Below are 22213 nucleotides of genomic sequence, written 5' to 3'. Positions count from 1 at the left end.
GAGTTGATCTGAGCAGGATTTGAGGCAACATCGAAATCCGTAATTTGTGCATCTTTCTAATAAACTTTCCAGTACTTCCATTGGAACGACTACAAATATAATCAGTTGGACTCTTAACGTCTCTGGTTCTGCATTTGTTGTTGTGGTGTAACAAGACCTCATGAATTTGAAGTAAATTCAGAAAAGCTTTTGCTTTATTGAATTTACTTCCCATGACGCAAAAGCTTGTCCACCTGTGTGATCTAGATGGATGTGATAAAATGATATTGACAAAATGATTCTTAAGGAGTTTGCTCTTGTTTTTGGTGAACTCGGGGAATCTCGCTGACATTTAGCACAAGCTCAGGGTGGCAGCGAATCATCTTCCATACTTTATCGCTGTTCTGGCTGATGGTGTCCTCCGGGTTCATCCCAGTCTGGACTCAGACATCAGAGCCAGACATGGCAGCAATTTTCTTCTCTGCCTCTAAGTGTGTCCAGCATGCAGGGATTATTGTCTGACATTCAGCTGAGGCATGTCGAGTTAAGATAAGGGAAGCTGAAGGTACCACAGCTCACTGAGCCAGGCTTTTAGTTTCAGTCTTAGTGGCGTCAGCTCCATGAAATATCAAGTTGTTGTTTTTCCTACTACTTCTTCTTTGGCCAATGTATGAAATCAGCTTGAAGATGAATTCACTTCATCCCAGAACAAATCTGAACGTACTACCCACGTTACTATGGCTAGACGGAGTCACCAGATCATGGGGCGACCCACACTTCCACACACTGTGGGAGTGTGTGTGAGGACCTCTGTCCCAGCAGGATTTCTGCACTAAGACGAGTAACAGCAATGGGAGAAAGTTTGCGACCTTGAGTCCATTGAGCCACATTTTCCAGAATCTGCTCTCCCTGTAGCGGGTTACCCCACTGGGACGCTCTCGTTGTAATTCAGGACAGGCGATGCAAAAATGCTACTTTACCCCAGGCGATCCCTGTTTTCTGATTCCGCTTGGGTTGAGAAGGGATGACCCTGACCCTGAGTTAATCCAAGATTAAACCAGGACATAAATCGCCAACCGCCGCCAACAGATGACCCTTGACCTCCACCGTGTCTCCTGGCGGCTGTCCGAGCATCCCTGCTGACTGTCATTAGTCGAGGCGGGCGTTACCGAGGCGTCATCCAGAAGAGACAGCAGCATGTCTGTCTTTTTTTTTTCCTGAAGACCCCCAGAATGATTCTCAGGAATCACGAGGAAGAGGATTACCAAATTGGACATGTGGGATGGGAACGTGTTATTTTTTGATGTGCCGACCATTAAAACAGAGCTCTGCTATTGCAGATGGGAGTTATTAAACTGAAGGGATGATCTCTATCCTAACCGCATCTCCAAATTCCACATGCGTCTGCTTTTATCCGTTTCTACCAGACTGAGGGAGACGGACGTCCATTTGTTTGGAGAGACGCCATGAGCTCGACGGCGCTCGTCACCTTTTTTTGCGGAGAGACTTCTTTGTCACACTTTGTTGCATCAAAAGCACATCTGTCTGCTGTTAGGAGAGTTTACATGAAACAGGAGAAAAGGCGCCCCTCCTCCCGCCTCGCCGTCTCCCTCTGTCCGTCAGTGAGCGGGGCTTAGGTGACGGGAGCCAGAGGCCCCCTCGATAAGGCCATCTCTCCGCATGAGGGCTCATCGGACCTGACAGTGAATACAAATTGGTGCCATTAGCAAGGATGGGGGAAGGGTACGACAGTGGGTCCTAATTATAGAGTGAGTGAGCCCCCCCAGGTCGGCACAGAGCGCGTAAGGCCAAGAGGGGTGAGCGGGGCAGTAGCAGTGAGGTGGCAACGGGGCTGAACATCAAGATGTCACGCCCCTTTACACCTCACAGGGCATCGCAGTGCAACGTGTGGATGCGGGAAGGTTGAACGATCTGCTTAATGACGTGTGATATGGGAGCAGTCTTGGTGTAGATCCATCATGCAGTTTACATTCAACACTAGTTGTGACAAGAGAGGGTCACGCCCTTTCCCAGTGGGGCAGAAACTCATGAGCAACCTCACTTTTATCATCACTTATAATATTAAAACACACACAGGATGCACCTCACAATAGCATTCCTCTCCTCGGAGTTTCAGGCTCTTTGTCATAATCAGCGGGTCAGATCATATCTCAGTCAGTTGCGCTTGCATAGTTATTTACTAAGTGATACATCCCTTCTGACTTGGCACCGAGCGGCTGCTCACTTTTCATGTCCTCCCCCTTCTTCAAAAGGGTGACTAAAGCCAAGGCAAGCAGCTGTTGCATTCTTATGCCGTTATCGTTCCTTCTCATTTAGCAGCGCGGCTAGCCTCATGCCCACTCTCAACACACATTCTTTAGCAGCTCTGTCACCTCTATGTTAGCTTTGAAGCGTACACAAACCCAAATTACTCGTAACGTTTGACACAGATACGAGTCGTGTTAAAAGCAGCCGCTGCTGAATGAGGCTGCGAGCCTCAAAACCGGCTGATTAGAAGAGGCTCCACTAACGAGATAGGAGTTCAGTTGGCCTATCAGGCATCCAACGGGCAAACACTTGTCCAAGAGGAGATGGCATTTTAATCTCCATCTGCCTGTCAGTATGCCCAGTGATTGCCCCCATTTCAGGTGCTTCCTTATCCTGCGAACGCAGGAAGTCATTGTGAGAAAGTTGGTGCTAGATTAAGATAAGAGCGAAGAGAAGGCCAAAAAAAGCAGCGCCTGTCGGATATGGGCATCTGGATGTAAGCCAGGAACACTCCGTGTAAACACACCGCCTTAATTTGCATGTAAATTGCCTTTCTTTGATTAAACTGTAATGAAAACTCTCATGTGAAAACACATTGTCACGTTGCATTAAAGAAACACAAAATCCGTTGCAGACGTTTTGTGACAGTTCCTTGTGTTTTTTGCTCAATTACTAGTTTGCAGGAAAGTGAATAATCATTGACACACAGCAGAGAAATACCACATGGCAGGTCAAAAGTTGAGCACTGAACTGTATGACCCAGTGCTGCAATGTCACAACATCTTTTTTCCACACATTTTTTTTTATATAAATCTGGGCTTTTTAACTTGTTTATTTCCAACCCTCGAGATTGAACCCTATTCTTCAGCGTTGGAATGTTACTGGATAAGAAATTTGCATACAAATTCTCAAAACAGGAAAACAAGCTACAACTAGGAAAAACCTTGGCTAAGCAAGATCTCTGTGGTTCACACTGCCAAATTAACCAAAATAAAGTACAAAGAATATCCTTAGAAAAATTTTATGTGATCATTATAAAGTCTAGAACTTGTTTAATTTTTGTGCACCCCTTGCATGTTTAATACTATATTTAAAGGGTCATTATTATGTAAGGTTGACCCTTTTTTTTAGCTTTGATTTGTGTATCTCATTAAAAAAAACCTGGAGTGTTGGCTTGATTCTTCCATACATGTTTGAATAATCCTTTAATCTCCTATGGCAACCACTAGCTCCGCCTTAAAGACGCAGCTCCTCCTCACAGAGCAGAGCTTTTTAAAGATAACAATACACAATAAGTTTTTATAAAACTTTACAAAATAAGATATGGAAACCTTATGCTTTCAAAGTACTCCTGTATAACCGTCTAAAAGATTGAACTTTATTTTTCATGTTTTTCAATGGCTCTACTTGCTCAAACAAAGTGGGCCGTGCTTGTCTTTTGTTAAAAAAAAAAAAACATACAAATTAGAACAAAGTATCATCTGCAGAGAATTAATCTGGAGCTCAGGAGGATTAGCTTGTTTGTACCTGAGCAGTAAACGGGAATCTACTTAAGAAACAACAGCAGGTTAGAGAAAGATAAAGACGGACCATAACAGGTTTACCAGATCATGCAGCAGATTGCAACTCTCTGTACACTCAATCAAAATTTCAACAAACATACAAACCAGACAATATTCACACAGGCCCAGAGGCAGCAGACAGCTGAGGCTCACCTGAATTAATGAAAATTATTCCATTGAGCAGGTCTCTAAAACCTGTGTCACTGTCGCCTGTGGCGTCTCGGCTCATTAATGCACCCTATTAAAAGTTGACCCACCCGCCTCCTTTGCAGTCCCCCCCCAGCTCCCCACCACCTACAGCATCTCTCTGAAGTTGCCTTGTGCTGTTCTGTGAAGAAGCGGGTCTTCAGAGACTTTGAGAAATAATAACACCCTCTTAGCTGCAGTCTCGCTTCTTTGCATTGACAGCGTTCAAAATATTTGCCGAGGATTCTTGACAAGGGCGGCCTTTGATGTGTGAGAGCATGTCACCTCTCCCGCCCTCTCTTAAACACCCTAATTATCACTCCTGCCACTCCGGTGTGTGTGAACTAACACACCTCTGTCTGACGGCTTGGAAAGCGCTTCGGGGCGCTGCGCAGGTAGAGCAGCTTGTTTGTGATGTGCCGGCGGCTCATAAGGTATTTTTGTCACATTATGTCACCACCTAAAGAACAGTATGCCCTTATTGAACACAACCATTTCTAATTCATAGTTGTTTCAGTTTTGAGTGCAACTAACTTTTCTGTCTTTGAATATCTCAGAGATGGATGAGATCCTGTTTGCTGATCATACAAACATCAATGTGAGGTCCAAACTGGAAGAAGCACCAAGCTCCACATTCGACTTCATCTAAGACTTCATTTATGAGGCCTTGACATGAAGATGTGTGTTTTAAGTGTGGCATCCTAAGAGACTCTTACTGTGAAGTAATTCAATTATCCCGTTGTGCTGATGGAGAAATGAAGAATTCTCATTGTACCAACAAAACCTTAAAAAATAAGATAAAAGCTTCCAACTGAGTCAAATGGTTTTTGACAGAATTTTGGGTATTGAGTAAAGAAAAGAAAGTTAAATCATGGAGACCAAAAACACAAAGGATTTGAAATGTTGGAAGATTGTGACTAGTTCACAGTGGGTTCATGTTCATTTTTATCTAACGCTGTATTAATTGATTAGATGTTGCTTTATTGGGTGACAATTTCAATATTTAAGTCACAGCTGATTCTGTAGCCTGCATGTGTGGAGCATCCCAATCTAACTTTTCACTGTTGATACAATACCAACATCACAGCTTTGAGTGACGGCAGGTACCAATATGAGCACAACTCATACATACTTTCATTACTTTTTTTATTACAAACTTGATCAAGTGATATTATTCAGAGAACATTAATGAACAACAATATGCATGAGAACAACTGACCAATTAATTATTAACTAATGGGTTTGTGGGCAGGATATAAGTGCTGCTGAATAGAAATCCTGGGGCAGACGACATGCCAGAGCAGAGGGCTTATATTGGAGATTTTAAATGCAGGCCGATATAATCCAATGCATTTTTTTATTTATTGATATTGGACTGATTTCTGACACCAATGTCAGTTCGAGGCATATTTAAGAAACTGTAAAAACTTCTTTCATAACAAAATGGACGGACTAAATCTGCTGCCACTTTCTCCTTTTCAGACTGAAAATCAAACGGTTGTAAACTGAGTCGATCGTTGCTACACATTTTGTTCCCTTGTTTTTTGAGGGTCAAGAATCAGACCACAAACTTCTCATTCTCCCCTTTGCCCACACTTTTCCCCCTCCTACTTATCACACTCCTCTGCAGGGAGTTCTGCAGGCAGAGACATGTCCTGCGCTGGCAGAGGCTTTGGCCCGCACTTTTAATTTCTCCCAATTTGAAACCTGAGAAATATGCAGCGTGCAGGAACACCCACCTCAGTGTCAGGTGGTGAGCACACACACTCCACTCCACTGTCAGGATCAGGATGTGGATCTGAAGGATCTGTTTACTTGCATCGTTTCGGCTCCATGGCTACATGCATGTCATATTGTCCTCTGCTGCAAATGAACAGAAGAAAATGAAACGGTGGCGTAAAAACTGATTTTTTTTTTTTTTTTTTTGTCCAAACAGTGGAAAATTTAACTTTTTCTGCCAGTAACCTGTTGTTTTGTTGAGAAACTGCCAGGAGCATTTTGAGTGGGATTACCTGTGTACTGCTAAGTCAGTTTGGATTCAGTTATCCTTTCTTAATGGGAGGAAGTCCCGCCTTGTAACCGAAGCATACTGCGGGGTACGAAGCATTAACTGAAAACGATACCTAAAATTCAGCCCCTGCTTTCCTTTGGATAACAGCATGGGGGAATCATTTCCCATAAAGCTGCAATGCGGTGCACCTCCTTATTTCTTATTTTGCTCATGAGAGCGAGGTCTGCCTGTGAACTTTTTCAGGCCGAACATATTTCCAAAGTAAACGTGGCCCGTCGGCTATTAATTTAAGATGGAGAGATAGGCTGTAACATGCAGGCCCAGCAGCCCCGGAGATCAGCGTCAGCAGCCAAGTATTCTTCTAGATAGAGGAATCGGGGGGGGGAGACTCACTCTGACGGTGTGCCATATCTCTTCTCCATGTTTGCACTCCTCATTTAGACAGAGTTACTTGTTATGGTCTGAGGGAGCGCTTCTCAAACTCTTTTAAACTCTGAAAATTATGTTTTGTCTCAATAAAGAGAGAAAAAAAACGCTTGTACATTTGCAAGTTTCAATTGAAATAAAAACATTCCCATCCTGGAAATACAAATGGGGAAACTTGCTCCCTGAATGAAGATAAATGGATGTTTCTCACAACACAAACACTTCAATCCAATATGGCTGATGAGTTTGACGCAAACGATGGACCGTTATTATTAATTCAATATAGTTGGAGCCTAAATATGTGAACTTTTTAGATGAGTTTTTGGACGCATCTAACGATGAGACTTACTTTAACATTAGCTTGTATTGCTAATATTCAGAGGTGTCTCGATGAGATACCGATTCTGAAATCAGTCTATCGATCAGAAAAACTGCTTTCGGATCACATTAACAGCATTTCTGTCCAGCACTGCTTGTGTCTCGCACGCAAACATGCTAGCTAATAATAAATGGGTCGGTTGTTCTTACGACTATCGTTAATATCACTTGATCAACCCTTCTCTAACATTATGCTCTACAAAATAAAATTTTGTATGATTTGTGATTATATAGTATGGGTGAATTTCAGTATTATTCAGTACTCAAAGCTGCAATATCTGTACCATATTGTAAGTATCGGGACAATTCTACTAATAGTAATCACCCTTCTAACGAAGCATAAAAACTGGCTATGAATGTCGGGCTTCCTGTTTAGCACTAAATACGCTTCACTGGTAGTCGTGAACGTCGGTTGTTTTTGCTAGCGTGCCACTCAAGAATCATCAAGCATATTTCTCTAGGGCTGGACAATAAATCAATAACAATAGACCTCATAGATATGTGATCAATATCAATAGATAATGCATCTGACAGAATGTACCTTCTATTCAATATACAGACTCTTCACTGAACTCCGATGCAGAACCGCACAGCATTCTGGGGAATGTAGGCAGAGGAAAGAGTTTACCTGCTCAACGTCTCACAGCCTGCATCAACTAACTCGCTCGCTCTTTGGTTACCTAGCAACAACCTGTTGAATAACCTGGGCAACAGTAGTTTCAGGTTTTTACTCTGTGCCTCATTCCTGCTTCAAAATAAAAACGACGGCATGGAAGAAAAACTTTGGAAAATAACAGGAAAGATCACACCGCTGGTTTGGCTGTATTTTAGATATTTAACACAAATAAATCAATAATTATATCGACAGTTATTTATAGACTGATGTGAAACGCTTGTCATAAGTTTTTTCGACCATATCGTCCAGCACTTTATTTTTTTCAGATCTGTGTAGCTGCAGGCTAAGAAACGATTGAAATGGTCTTCAGGGTTGATTTAGACATATAAACCAGGTACTGGTGGAGGGAGGGGGGGACCTAAGGGCTTTTTAAGGGTTTCTGAGTATAAAGAGGCTTTGGGGATTTAGCTGAAGCATCTAATACTTGTATTTACACCAATGCAGTGATCAGGCTCTCAGCAGAAAACCAACAGAGTATCAGATCCTACTTGTTGAACAAAGGTCGCCCTGTGGACCTGTAACTCTGACTTTGAGGTTAAGCTGTCTTGCACGTCTGGATGCAAATTGTAAGTTGCTTACCTTACAATTCATAAAGCAACTGTCTTGGTCAGTTTCCCACATCCTGTCCGATCAATCATCAGCTCTGCATTTATCATTTATCGGGCCTCTGATTCCAGCATTGAGCTCAAATGTCTGGAGGAGCCATTGAGCTCACGCTCCTTGTCCTCCAACCCCGGTAATGACCTTCCTTGCAGCTGCGGTGGAGCGTTGAGTTATGGGAACGGGCAGTGGGCCGTGTCAGCCAACATCGCCACAAGATGCTCGGCGAGAGGCCTGGATTGTCTGTGTTCAGCAGACTGAGGAGTGGAACCAGATCAGGACTCGCTGGTACCTCTCTCTGTCCTCCTGTAGAACCACTTGGAGTCCTGTGCACAAATTCAGACATGTGCACAAACTGAACCTACATGCAGTAATGGGCTTCTTTAAGTGCTTATCTGGCTTCAATACACACTTATGCTCTACTTCCAGCCTTTAAATCTCATGGATAAGACTCTTGTGTTGCTCTGTGTCTGACAAAAAGCAAAGCAGCTCAGCTTGCCTGAGCCTTTCCTGTAATTGTAATCTGCAACTGCAAAATTTGTAGGCGAGTTTGGAGACTCGGGGTGCAATCTTATACGTCTGCTTCAATGAATGGCAAAGGGATCACTCGCAAATTTGATTTAGCTGCCAGCATTTTAAATGATTCCGGCAGCAAAATCGACTCATTTTGCCGCCCTCTGGGAATGACGGCTCACGTTAACACAGCGGCATGATTAACGGCTTCTTGACCGTGTTTTTCTTGAACAGAGCAGTCTCTTTACACGTCTCATTCAGGCTGATTGTGACACGCAGCTTGGCAGGCAACGGCCTCGGCCCGGAGACCTGCTGGGCTGCTGCCATTATACATCGTCGGTCAACATTTCAGTGGAGCACAATGCCGTGTGGCCCCGCCTGAGGCGAAGGTTGACTTTGAGGTTAAGCTGAGGAAAGTCTGACAGAACGGGGAATGATGTCTGATTGCTGGACCAACTTTTCCAAGAGAGTCTTTATCCGCATTCTTAGAAAGCAATCCAGTGTAAAATACTGCGCATACTGTGAGTTACAAATGTATTGAAATATCCACAAGTCAAAGTAGATTGACATTCACAAACATTAATGTGTTTTATTGAGATTTTATGTGACAGACCCACAGAAAGTTGCACCAGACAGGGAAGAGGAATGAGAATTTGTTGGGAGAAGTTTTGAGACATCATCAAAGTCACTCTGATACCCCTAAATAAAACCTAACTAAGTAACTGCAGAACGCCCCAGATTAGTAAATGGCGTTTAGTTTACTATTCGTACAAATCCAACTGTTCTGTGAAAGCCTCAGAAGTTGCATCATTCAGACCAAGGAAAGCATCAAAACGCAGGTAGTTCTCCAAAGATTGTTGTATTCAACCCCCATACTGGTGGTCTGTCACATAACATCCAAACAAAATGCATTGGAGCGTATGGATGGTTGTAATGTGAGATACTGTAAAACAGTTGAAAGAGTATACATCCTATATGAGACATTTTTATCAGATTTGGCCACAATGAACGATCTACAAGGTTGGGTTTCTTCAGCGGTTGGTTTCGTCAACAGTATGGGGAAAGACATGTCACTCAGAAGCCATCACCGATGTTTGAGCTGGGGACTTGGGATTCAAACACGCTGCATTATAGATTTAAAGGAGCCTTTGCGCTCGTTATCCGATGGCTGTGGGATTAGATTACACGTTTGTTTCCTAATGCGCCATTCTCTGTGCAGCGCACTGTTGCTTTGCGCTGCTCACATTCCCTCCTCAGCTGACAGATGGTCTTATCCAGCTTCTCTCTGACAACAAACACAAACTGAAGAGTTGCTGACAACCTGCTTCAGGAAGGACTTGAACTGGCCCTCAGGAAGTGTGCGCACTTGTGTGTGTACAATCGCAGACACACACACAGGGACTCATCATTCAGCTTAAGACTCCTACACAAATAATCGAGGGGTCCAGCCTTGTGCGAGAGAACTCTGACAGATGCCAATCACCTGGCCAACCTGTAAACATTCCTTCGGCGGACACAGTTATTAAATTGAACTATACAAATATAGCCAATCTAATGCTATTAATCCTTGCTTATTGATGTAACCCCCATGGTAAATTTAGATCTGGCTGGAAAGGCGGCTAAGATCAGATTCCTCGGGGGAGTCTGTTTGGAAAGGTCCAGAGATGGTGTTTATTTTAAGGCCTCATGCCGGACATGTTGATGGCTATGCATTCTTGGGTGTTCAGACCTCTAAAACACCTCAAAGGAATGTTTCTTGACAGTTTTAACCGCACAGAACATGACTTACAAAAAAATACAGCCCCAAATCCTTTTTAAGGGTTTGGAGCTTCAACCCCCTGTGTCCAAAAGCTGCTCTACAGGCCTGATGTCCCACATTTCCTCCTTGGCTTCTATCGTTATATCCTAGCAGACCTCTGTTTGGATCTCTGTGTAAAAGCCAAACACAGCTAATTGTATTTGACAGCTTATCCTTCTGGTTTCTTTCCACTGCAGCTTGGCCACACAATTAGTGTAAAAGAACCTCAAAATATTCCTCCAAGGTGGTTTGAGAGTAAATCTCACCACTGAAACAGGATGTTCCTGCTCCTTGAGCGAGCACTCATGCTTGCCCAGAAATTTATGTGAATGCTATCCGTCCCTGCCTCTCATTATAGATGGCAGAGGAGTGTGTTTGTCTATGGTGGGGCCTGTGACCTCTGCGGTTGGAGCAGCAGCTTCTCCGCTCTGCCTGTAGTTGGTCGCTGAACCAAGGAGAACGTATCAAACAAACACTCCAACGGCGCGCTGACAGAAGAGTTTGTACCTCTTGGCGTGCCAGTACATGTCCGCTACATTGTGTTGCCACGGGCTCGCACACTTTTCTGACCTTCAGAGAATGGCGTTCTACCAAGAACGGGAAAGTTTAAACCCATCATGGACCTCCACTCTGTGGTACAGAACTCACTTGTTGACCTCATATCAGAGTGCTTCATCTGTTTTCTCTGACTTCCCACAGAAAGTCACAAGCAGTCTCTGGTGGGAGATTTCCCAGATCTTTTGATCCTCTCAGGAGGTATTAACCCATCAACACAGAGTGTCAGACCCTCGGTAGCACTTATCTCTAATGTCTGGTGTTAGGTTACCGTTGTGGTCATGGAAAACCATCAGATAAGTTCATGTTGCTATGCCGCAGCGGCATGAGGAGTATGTCAGTTGCGTGAATGAGAAAATGTGCATACATAAATGTGTTCAGCTGTCATAAACGAAACCGTTTCTGTCTCCATGCAGAGCTGAGGTCCACTGGTACAGCTCATCACTTCGCCTACCTGCTGAATGCGTCCGACTACCGGATCCTCCGTATGGATGAGGACCACGATCGCATGTATGTTGGCAGCAAGGACCACATCCTGTCCCTTGACCTCCATGACATCAACAAGAGTCCACATATTGTAAGACTTCTATTTATGGCTTTCACTATGACCCTAATCTGGGATAAACATCTTCACCTCAGCAGCTGCTTCCAGGGCAAAACCACAACACAAAGAAGCACAATTGTGAGGTGGAATCAAAATAAAGGCTTTTTGACGTCTTTTCTAAAATATATTCTTGCATTTACAAGCCTGCTAGTTTACATCTCTATCAGTTTTGTACATCTGGAGACGTAATGTAGTTGGTTGCCTGTTCAACATATTTAGCTCAGTATGATTGCAAGAAGATCATGAGAGAAGATACATTTTCAAGTCTTGACTCAGATTTGAACTGGATCTGAACTTTGACTAAGTCATTCTAAAACACAATTAGTCATGTCTTAAGATGACTAATTATCTAGTGACCAACAAACGAACCTAGTGAAAGTTCATTTGTTAGGGCTGAACATCCAGTCAGAACTAGATCAGATTATACAATAGAACATTCATGTATAATGATGGCATAGTCAAAGTTTTTTTAGATCTAAACTTTGACTAGGCCATTCTAAAACATAGGATAGTCATGTTCAAAGTTAGCCTAGTGAAATCAATAGTCTAGTCAAAGTTTCAAGGGATTACACAACCTCTAGCAGGTTTTCTTCCTGGGTTTTTTTCAGTATCCCCCTCTTCACGACTTTTCCACCATTGAAATAAGGGAATGTAATTTACAGGCATTACGTACTTTTCAGAATTTTACTTCAGTGTTTAAAACCATGAATATTTTTTCCTTCTACTTCACAATTATGTGCTACTTTGTCTTGGACTATAAATCCCACTGAAATGCATCAACCTTTCTGGTTGTTTCGTTCCAGCAGGAGCCTTATTGGTTGTTTTTATTGGACTGCACTTTTTTTTTCACTTTGGTTTCACTAATGTGAACCATTAATATCTATTATTAAACTATGTCAACATTATAGCCATTTCAGAAGAACTCATATTGACATTTGTGGATTTGTCTTTGGACTTTTTTTAAACGACACTCGTGTGTAACAGGTTTGATCATAGCAATGAAACACATTCTGGTCTCGCCTTTGCAGATCCATTGGCCAGTGTCCGAACGAAGGCGGACAGAATGCCTCGTGAGTGGGAAGGATGCCAGCGTAAGTACTCGTGAAGACGGCGATCGTAAAATCTGCAGGGTCATTCCGTTTGGGTGATTCCCTCTCTTTCAGAAATATGGAGCACTGAAAGTATGCAATTCTCTCCATTGCTGTTTTTTTCCCTTCCAATGTGGAAGGCAAGTTCGAAAAGTTTTGAAATCAGACGAGTAAAAAAATGATTTCCTCCTGCCTAGCCAAGTAGACATCAACAAATTGCAGAGTGACTTCCACAGGATGATAATTTATGGAATATTTCTACATTTTGTACTGCTTCATTTTGCTAAATCAGCAGACAGTGCACATGTTAATAAAATGACATGAATTCCTTTTTATTTGGATTTAATTTCAAGGATAATTTCCCTGTGTTTCCTGTTTCCAGGAGGAGTGTGCAAACTTCATCCGTCTAATTGAGCCATGGAACCGGACTCACCTATACATTTGCGGGACAGGAGCCTACAATCCAGTCTGCACCTTCGTCAACCGGGGGCGTAAACCTCAGGTTAGAAGCCAGAACCTGATCAATGTGGAGCCAAAGAAGGCAATCTCAGTAGAGAGAAACTGTTTTCTCCACCCGCATCATTAAGGATTCAGCTTGTTGCCTCACCTGTCAAACTTTTCCCTCCTACCGCCTTACATTGGCCCTGTCCCGAAATGCTCACCACACCATATGCTCGTCTATGAAGTGTGTACTCTTCTCAGAGTGAACATAAGAGTTCAAGTGCACATGCAGGGACGTACCAATCCACTTTTTTAACGTCTGTGTCTGCTCCAGACATCTGAGGTTCAGTTTCAGACGATACAGAAAAACGGTGCTGAATTAAAATGTTGTTTTTAAGCACGGAGTAATTGTACTGAATTTCAAATTTATGTGATAACTCTGAACCAATACAGCTCACTTTAATACATCAATAGATTCACAAGCATGTAAAAACAACACAATAGGATTATAACAGCCAATGTAAAACAATATGTTGACTTCCTCGGTCAAACGACAAATCTTTTTTCAAATGGTTCAGAAAGTGTAATTAGGAATTCTAAAAATAAAATAAATGATAAAGCATGACGTCGCTCAGATTGAATAGATTGGTCCTTTTGGATCGGAGACTTTGTCACCGATACCCGATGTAGAATCTTTTTTCACCATCAGGACCGATGCAGATATTAGTGCATCTCTGCAACAATTCATCATGGAGCGATGAATTGTGGGTAATACACTTTGCCAAAGTCTGTTGTAATGCAGGCTTAAGCCAAAGTGTGGGTTGAAGGGGAAGTGGCAAAAGAGAACTTGGACACAACGCACTCGGACCCTTCAGCAGGAACGAGCGTTTGAAGGACATAAGGGTGGAAGTGGGAGTATTGGGACCAGGCCAAAGTCTACCCATTATGACGACTTTCCTCCATCATTTGAAAACCAGCTCTTGGTGCCATGTGTCCACATGCAGTAAAGCAACCAGCCTCTCAACACACAGCAGTTACTCCCTCTCTGGTTAGTCTCAGCATTTATTGGAAACCTGAACTAACGACTTTGCCACACTCCGCAGCAACGCCTCACTGTTATTTTTTATTTATTTTTTTAAATATCACACTTGTTCCCAAACAGCAATTAAGGGAATATCCATTTTAAAAAGCACTAAATTGCTTCATTACTGCTTCCTCTAGAGATCACAGAGAGCACGGTTTGCATGAGTTCCCTTTAAAAACACACAGTTTGCCTGTGACTACCCCTCCACCCCCAAACACCACAGGCTAATCAGGGACCTCCATCCAGTCGCCCGCATATCCATCCACCGCTTCATGCATTCATCCAGGCAGGCCACCTGCCAGACTCTACCATGTGGGACGTTTGGTAATTGGAAGTGGGAGCTCCCATTATGGGGTGCAAGTGGAATGTTCCATTAATGAGGCCTGTTGTTTTCTCTGGAACAGCAAACAGACGGCCCGAGTCATGCCCCCCGACAGCACCTTTTCTGAGGCGGGCCAGCTCGTAAACCAAAAGTCAGGAATCAAGCAGTTTTTACACGTGCCTGGTTCTTATTAATTCAGACGGCCTGTTGTTCTCTGATTGGACCCTTTGAGGATAGTTTTGGAGCGGTGTGCGCACGTGGGTTTGGGAACTGTTTTTAGTGAAATATTTTTGCTTTTGCTGCAGATTTTAGCAGGTTCAGGATAATTTGGCAGTCATTGGTTTAAATGGAGGATAGAAGGACTGCTGTTGTTCAGCTTTCCTGCAGATATGAAATTACAGCAACAACTTCTTGTGGAACCAAGCACAACCATGGATAGTGTGCTAAAAGTCTCTTGAACCTTTTCACATTTTGTGACAGTATAATCATAAACTTTAATGTACTTTAAAGTTTATGGTACTCTTTTCCTAATTATGTAAAATAATTAGGAAAAGAAAAGTGAAGCAAGATATAAGCTATGATTTTTTTTTTTCACAAAAAAAATTATCGTTCTCCATATTATTGTGCTGCAAATGTCACATTTGTATTTTAACAATTGTGAAAAAATTTTAAAAAGCGGGTCTCGATCCTATGTTTTTTTGCTGAAATCAGATGTTTTTTGTGTGTGATCAGTCATGCTGCTAGTTAATTGGCTGCACTCAGACCTCTCTATGAACCGTCTACGACCCCAAAGCGACCCGTCTGCGCAGAAGACAGAACAGACATCACACAGTATTGCTCTGTTTAGAGAGGTAAAAATGGAATGGACATAATGTTGACGTCTTTGGATCGATTTTGAAGTTGTTGAGCAGTGGGAGCCGACAGTCTTTCCCACAAGGTCATAACAAGACAAAGGAAGATAAGAAGAGGAATCCTAATTTATCACATCTGATTTCTTCTGGTGCAGAAGTCACTACAATGATGAAAAAGTCTGAAAAATGTGACATGACACTTTGGGAACTGAATTGGATGTGTAAACACATCCAACTTAGAACCACATATGAAAGTAGCACAAATCAGACTTTTTTGGGGGACGACAGGATCTGAATTAGGCTGTTTAGACAATCATGGAAAAGTTGGATAAGGATTGCATATGCCTGAAATGTGACTGGAGCCTTACTGTCTGTTAGCAGCATTATGATGTGCGGTTAAAAAATGAACCGTTTTTATTTGTAAGCAATTTTGAAAAAACACTTTTTGGTCTTTCATGTAAAATCCCAGTGAAACACATCGACATTTCTGCTTGTGATGTGACAAAAAGTGAAAAAGTTCAAGAGGCATGAACACTTTCCTCCAAGGCAGTGTGCCTACTTTAGCGGTAAATGTTTTACTTGAGGAGTTTTTCATCATGTTTTGCAATCAGAAGTGCCCCCATGCAATTCACCCGGCTGCACAAGGAGGGCCTTGATCCTCCCTCGCCAGCCGCGTAACATCCAGACTGTATTGCTGTTTCCTGTTTTAGACGTCCATGTATCTGCAGATGGCCCTGGCCAGGGGAAGGGCCAGCCGCGCGGCCGACCCCAGCGCGGTGCACGACACACTTGGACTGAAGGTGCGATGCGGGCCCCTGTTTGCGCCGTGGCCCCAGCGGACTGCCGGGGCTCGCGGTCACCAGCAGCATGCCCTCCATTCTTTGTGTCTGAGCACATCCTGTCAATGCCATTTTAAATCTAAAAGCCATCGTCCGTTTATCTTTGCAACATTTAGCATGCGCCTTTTTTTTTTTTTAAGTTTGTGCACCATACTCAAAATTGGATTTCATGTTTCATTCGTACTTTCTTTGTGCCCTCCTAAATGTCGCAGCACACCGTCTTACTCGTCATCGTCCTTTGTTCGTTTTCGCTTTCTGTATCTGTGTTAAATGCCACGTTTTGCATGAGAGCGGGGTTATCATGTGAAATGGGGCTGATCAGGCTGCTAAAAACACAAGGCACAATTTGATTTGAACAGGCTTTTTGTTCCCTTTCAGCGCATGGCATTTAGTTTCATTTACCGCATATTAAGCCTCATATCAGGAACGGTGGATATTCTAATCACTCACGTCGCTTGTTTGAGTGAATCCAGCTCGCCCCACCCGAGCAGCGCTGCGCCCCACAGAGGCCGAGTTAGCATCTGACCCACTCCCACAGCAGGGCTTGTTAGCCCAGAGCAAACACCAGCCATCTGTATCCAACTGGCTGCGCTGTGAGGGAAGGAAAACAGTGACATACTTGAACATGTCTTCACTCGAAAGACTTTTGAACAGACTTAATGTGAAATAGTTCACTTCAAAATTAGTTCAGTTCCTTTTAAAACGTATTCATGGCCCATTGGATTTGATTTTCATGTATTGTGTTAGGATGTCTATGGTAGACCAACACAAAGTAATCGAGTATCTTTTCAAACATATTTAGAATTCAAATACCAAACACCAAATTAAAATCTGAAAAGTGTGGCTTGTATTCAAAGTCAAAACTGTCCAGGTTTTTGTCAGCTTTCCACAAGAGGACACCAGATTTTTATGCTCGTTCTTTCCAAAACAGTTCAAGTTTAGTTAAACTGCATAGAAAGCATTTGTGAACCAAAATGCTCAAATCCTGCCAAGGATTCTCTGTCCAATATAGGTATGGACTTTGACTAGGCCATTGTAACAGATCAAATTGGTCGATTTGGCTCTGAACCATTCCTTTGTACCTCTGACTGTGGTAAACATCTTTTTGGGGTTTCTTTCTCACTGCATCTCCATGAAGGCAGGATTTGTGGAGTTGGCGACCAGTAGTTGTCATAGCAACAAACTGCGTCTCCTCCAAAGTCGTCCAATGGTGGCTTCATTGCCCAGGCTGCATCTTTAGGTGGTTGACTTTGTTTGGTTATGTTTGCAGTTGAAGCACTCTACCTTTGCTTCTTTTAACCTTGATTTGCTTAACAGAAACACAGCAGTTTCAAAAAGTTCACATTTATTAATGATGGGTTTTTTTCAGCTCTATCAGATTAATGAAAACTGCAGTGGAAACACTTTTTTTTGCATCACGATTCATGTGAGCAACAACCAGATGATACTACTGGGGGAAATGGTGAGGAAGGCGACAGGAAGTGGTGCGAGGATGATGTCATGGCGTATTTTTTAATGAAATCTCACATGAACAAACTTATTCATGCCAGATTTTGTTTGAATTTCTTATTTAATTGTAAAATTGTTCTTTCAACATTAGCAGAATTTTGGCAAAGTTTTGTGCACATTTGCGATGGAAACACAAATTGTATTCTCTTTATGCCAATTTTTGATAAAAGCAACTGTTTCATTTCCTTATAAACAACAAGATAGGAAACAAGGACCCTTTGCTATCAATGCAAATGGTCCTGAATCCAAATATCTGCCACAGATTCCCTCCAAACATTTAAAACCATTAAAACCATCCACACTTTCCACTTTAAGATTATGTGCCAAGTTGTGTTGGTCTGTCATGAAATCCTAATAAAATACCATAAAGTTGGTTTGTAATGTAACAAAAAAAAACATTTTTAAGAGGATTGAATACTTTTGTAATGTAACAGAACTAAGTGAAGATTTTGCTTGTAGAGGGTCGAGGTCCAGGGCGGACTCGTTCAGTGAGGCTTGGAACCCGTAGATAGCTGCCTTCAGCCCAAGTTTGATTTTTGTTTTTGGACTTTTCAGCTTTTCTGCAGGATAATTATGTCAACTTCATATATGAACCCATATAGAAACATTTTTTCTTCAGGTGTACATAATTATATGCAACTTCTTTTTTTTTTCTGCACTTCACTTTATGGCATGGTTTTGAATCAACGAGCCTGCACCTTCTTTCTCTTTCTCTCGCTCTCTTTTTTTTTGTCTTTGTTTCAAAGATGAATAGGTAATTGCAAGTGAAGTCTGTCTGGCGCAGAGCCAAAGTCTCTGTCCCTGACGGGAGTGGAAAAAAAAAAAAAAGACGATGCGCTTTGGTCTGCAAGGCTCGGCCACAGGACATGTCATCACATGCCACTGCTTTCATTTTACCCTACTCATACGCAAATTTTTGCCAATCACCCACACGCGCTTGTGTGCTGGGAAGCCACAAGCGTTGAGCATCAGTCATCCTGGCCTCCATGCGTGGCTTGTTTTTTTTGTGTTTTTTTTCCTCCCTCCTCTGGTGGATCGCAGGTGTCAGCAGCCCGCGCTCTCACCCATGCGTGCGCGCCGAGAAGAAGCCGAGAGGTTTTCAGCTTATCGTGTAGCGAAGCGCGGCCCACGACGCGTTTCTGAAGTTAGACCCGGCACGGGGACGTTGATTATAAATTCCTCGCTTTCACTGCATGCATTTTTCTGTGTGAACTTACACTCATTATTCTAACACTTCATCCCCCCCACCGGGCCCCGTGGGTCCCACAGGTGTCAGAGGCAGCGCTCACGTTCCCTCCCTCATCCTTCCCTCTCCAGGGAATCAGTGGCAAGACGAAGAGTGCTGAATTTATTGCCATCTCTGTGTGATTTTTATTTTATTTTTTTAACCTTTTTTTTCTGTTTCAGGAAGAAATTTTCCACTTGGAGCCGGGAAAAGTGGAATCTGGGAAGGGGAAGTGCTCCTACGACCCGAAGCTCAACAGCGTGTCAGCTTTGATTAGTGAGTGTTGGTGGATTATGCGGGTTCGGTTGTGTGAGGACTCGCTTGATGTCCTTTCAAAAATGACCTGTGGGATAATTTTGGTTTCATCCATGGTTTATGTGACATTCCTCTGTCATATATTATTATTATTTCAGTATAGAAATGACAGTGTTCAAGTCTTCTTTACGTCGTTTAGTGTACTGTGTGGTGGCGTTCATTTTTAAGCTTTAGATCTGTCCAGACATTGAAGAAAAGGACCAGAAACACAGCAAGAAGTTAAAAATGCGGTTCAGTGTGGATGCAATAATTGATCACGATGCAGCGCCATAAGAAGCCGCAGACTTCCTTTGTCCTTTGGTACAAGGTCTCTGAACCAGTTGCCGCCAGTGGAAGGGGGATCTTCTTTCTGCGGGGTGTAAATCACTGGCACCCCTTTCCCACATTAGCGCAGTACCAGCTGACCAGCGCGGTACCGGGACCGTCGTCTAAGATGGATTAACCTCCCAGTGCCATCAGTTAGCTCCATACAAGGGACACCGTTGTTAGTGTTGATAAGGATTAAGAACCCTGCGACACAACAGAAGATTTACCATTGACCACCAACTGCTCAGCTCAGCGCTACATTAGACACGCAATCATCTGTGGACGTTTTAATGATACATCATCAATCTCCCCACAGCGTCGCTTGGGACCATGACATTGTGTATAACGGGGGTAGAAAAGTATCTGGTTTCTCCTGCTGTTTGCGTACGCAGAGCCGTACACCTGCCTCTTCACAGCGGCGCCGTCAGAACAGATGGAAGAACCAACACATTCAGCTGAGCAGGCTCAACAAACTTCCAGCTTGGATGTTTCAATCAGCTACGTTTCTGTCAAAGTTTTTTTTGCCAAAGTTCATTGCAAAAGTACAAAGGTTTTATGTTTTTTACATTTCTATACCGGCCACTTTCAGAAGATTTCATTTTAAGTTGCATAGTGCAGCTTTGATGAAAAGGATGGACGTTCCTGAACACAGACTCTGATTCATGGCCAGATATTTTGCTGCACAGTATAGACATTTGCTTTTTATCAGAGTGTTAACCTGAACTGGGCTGATCTGTTTTCTCTCCTTGTCAGATGGAGAGCTGTACGCCGGCGTCTACGTCGACTTCATGGGAACCGACTCGGCCGTTTTTCGTACTTTGGGGACCAAAACTGCAATGCGAACAGACCAGTACAACTCCAGATGGTTGAATGGTAACGATCCTCTTTCATCACGTTTTCCTCCATGACTTCTTAATATACAACACAAGCAGGATTACAAATGTGCGGTATGGTTAAAGTCCACTGTGGCGGTTCCGTGTGCTTCGAATCCACCAGTAGCGAGATTTTAAACAGATGTGTTCCTCCCTTTTTTCTTTTTCTTTCATGACGTAGATCCCACCTTCATTCACGTGCACCTCATCCCGGACAGCGCAGAGAGGAACGACGACAAGCTGTATTTCTTCTTCAGGGAGAAATCCTCCGACATGGGTCAGAGTCCCGTGACCCAGTCCCGCATTGGACGCATCTGCCTGGTGTGTACGCACGCACACACACACACACACACACACACACACACACACACACACACACACACACCACACACACACACACACACACACACACACACACACTATATGGAGTGGTTTCAGTTAGCTTAATGAAAAGAAAACCTGGAGCGTTTAAACGAAGAGCCTGCGCTCTCCTGAGGCGAGTCGCCCGCTGTGTTTGAACAGCTACAGGGTTTGGCTAACGCTAACACGCTGGAATCCACATGTGTTTTTAACCTTCCTGTCTACAATGCATCCTTCTGTTTGTGAGACTGCTCTCTGACCTATGACCTCATGGTCTCCCTGGCCTCTTCTCCCTGGTAGATCTGATATTTCTAGGTGATTTTTGTCTGGAGGGGAAAAACCGCCAGAAGACTGCTTTATTTCAATTCAATTGAACGTCCTGCGCTGGAAACTGAAAGCAAAGGCAGAAAAATAAATCACAACAAAAAGCTGGTCGAGCGTCATAGCAGAAAAACAAAATCTTACCAAGTATTTTTGGTCCAGTTTCTAGTGCAAATGTCTTTGTACATTTGAAATAAGAAACTTTTCAGCAAGAAATAAGAGCTTGTCTAGTAAGTAATACCTAGTTCTGCTGGCAAGTTATTTAACTTATAACAAGATATTTTTTTTCATGTTTCAAGTGAAGTAATCTTTTTTTATTAGTATTAAGCATTCGCTGACTTAAAACAGGCTCCTATATTTTCCCTAAAAGTTACTTATAAGTTAGTTTTGTCTTATTTCAAGTGTACTTGGATATTTGCGCTAAAAATTCTGGGTAAGATTTGGTGTTTTTGGAGGGATCTTGGTGAACTGATTGTTTGTGTTTGTACATCTTATCTTAAGTGTGTGTGTGTGTGTGTGTGTGTGTGTGTGTGTGTGTGTGTGTGTGTGTGTGTGTGTGTGTGTGTGTGTGTGTGTGTGTGTGTGTGTGTGTGTTTCCACCTCCATGAGGTTTATATTGTTGCGTGATCATAATGGCGGTGATATGTACTTGCTTGCTTGTCGTCTCAGCTGTTCTCTGTTGTATTTGTTTAAAAGTGAGGGTGTGGGGATCGGGCAGTGACCCAACACACAAACTCTCTCCCCTCTCTCCCTGCGGACACTACGTCGGCGCCCTCCAGAGGCACGGCCATGTCACTGCTCCTTCACGTCGCGTCTGGATGCTCTTGCCGCTGTTCTTTACACTGATCTTAATCGGGAGCGTAAACGCAATGAATATTGTTGAAACACTTTCACTTCTGACACCGTAGATGGTTGGAAAAAGAATGTGAACCAACAGATGTAGCTGAACTCGTCACCACTTACCCATTCTGTCTTCACTCAGTAACAGCTGGAGGAGAGAATTGTTTTTTGACCCAGTCATCGACCCCTTTCTACCTTCCAGACCTTAGAACTAGCCCTGTGTGTGTGTGTGTGTGTGTGTGTGTGTGTGTGTGTGTGTGTCTGTGTGTGTACGTGTGTGTGTG

The 22213-nt window shown here is 43.1% G+C and overlaps 1 protein-coding gene across 2 annotated transcripts in view; it reads left to right on the top strand.

Moving 5' to 3' along the window:
* LOC129354602 (semaphorin-3F-like) overlaps positions 1-22213 on the top strand; it is a 74052-nt gene that overhangs the window by 36979 nt on the left and 14860 nt on the right. Inside the window, exons 3-9 of one of the 2 annotated variants that reach the window (XM_055024051.1) lie at positions 11369-11529; positions 12585-12647; positions 13027-13146; positions 16053-16142; positions 19098-19191; positions 20290-20409; positions 20590-20729. In XM_055024051.1, coding sequence (XP_054880026.1) covers positions 11369-11529; positions 12585-12647; positions 13027-13146; positions 16053-16142; positions 19098-19191; positions 20290-20409; positions 20590-20729 — 788 coding nt within the window. The remainder of the gene's footprint in view (positions 1-11368; positions 11530-12584; positions 12648-13026; positions 13147-16052; positions 16143-19097; positions 19192-20289; positions 20410-20589; positions 20730-22213) is intronic. The other variant, XM_055024059.1, reaches the window with a different exon arrangement.

This window comes from Poeciliopsis prolifica, unplaced genomic scaffold, assembly GCF_027474105.1.
Source record: "Poeciliopsis prolifica strain line A6 unplaced genomic scaffold, Auburn_PproV2 SCAFFOLD003, whole genome shotgun sequence".
NCBI lineage: Eukaryota > Metazoa > Chordata > Actinopteri > Cyprinodontiformes > Poeciliidae > Poeciliopsis > Poeciliopsis prolifica.
Note: the sequence above shows the minus strand (reverse complement) of the source record. Positions and strands in the feature narration are given on the sequence as shown.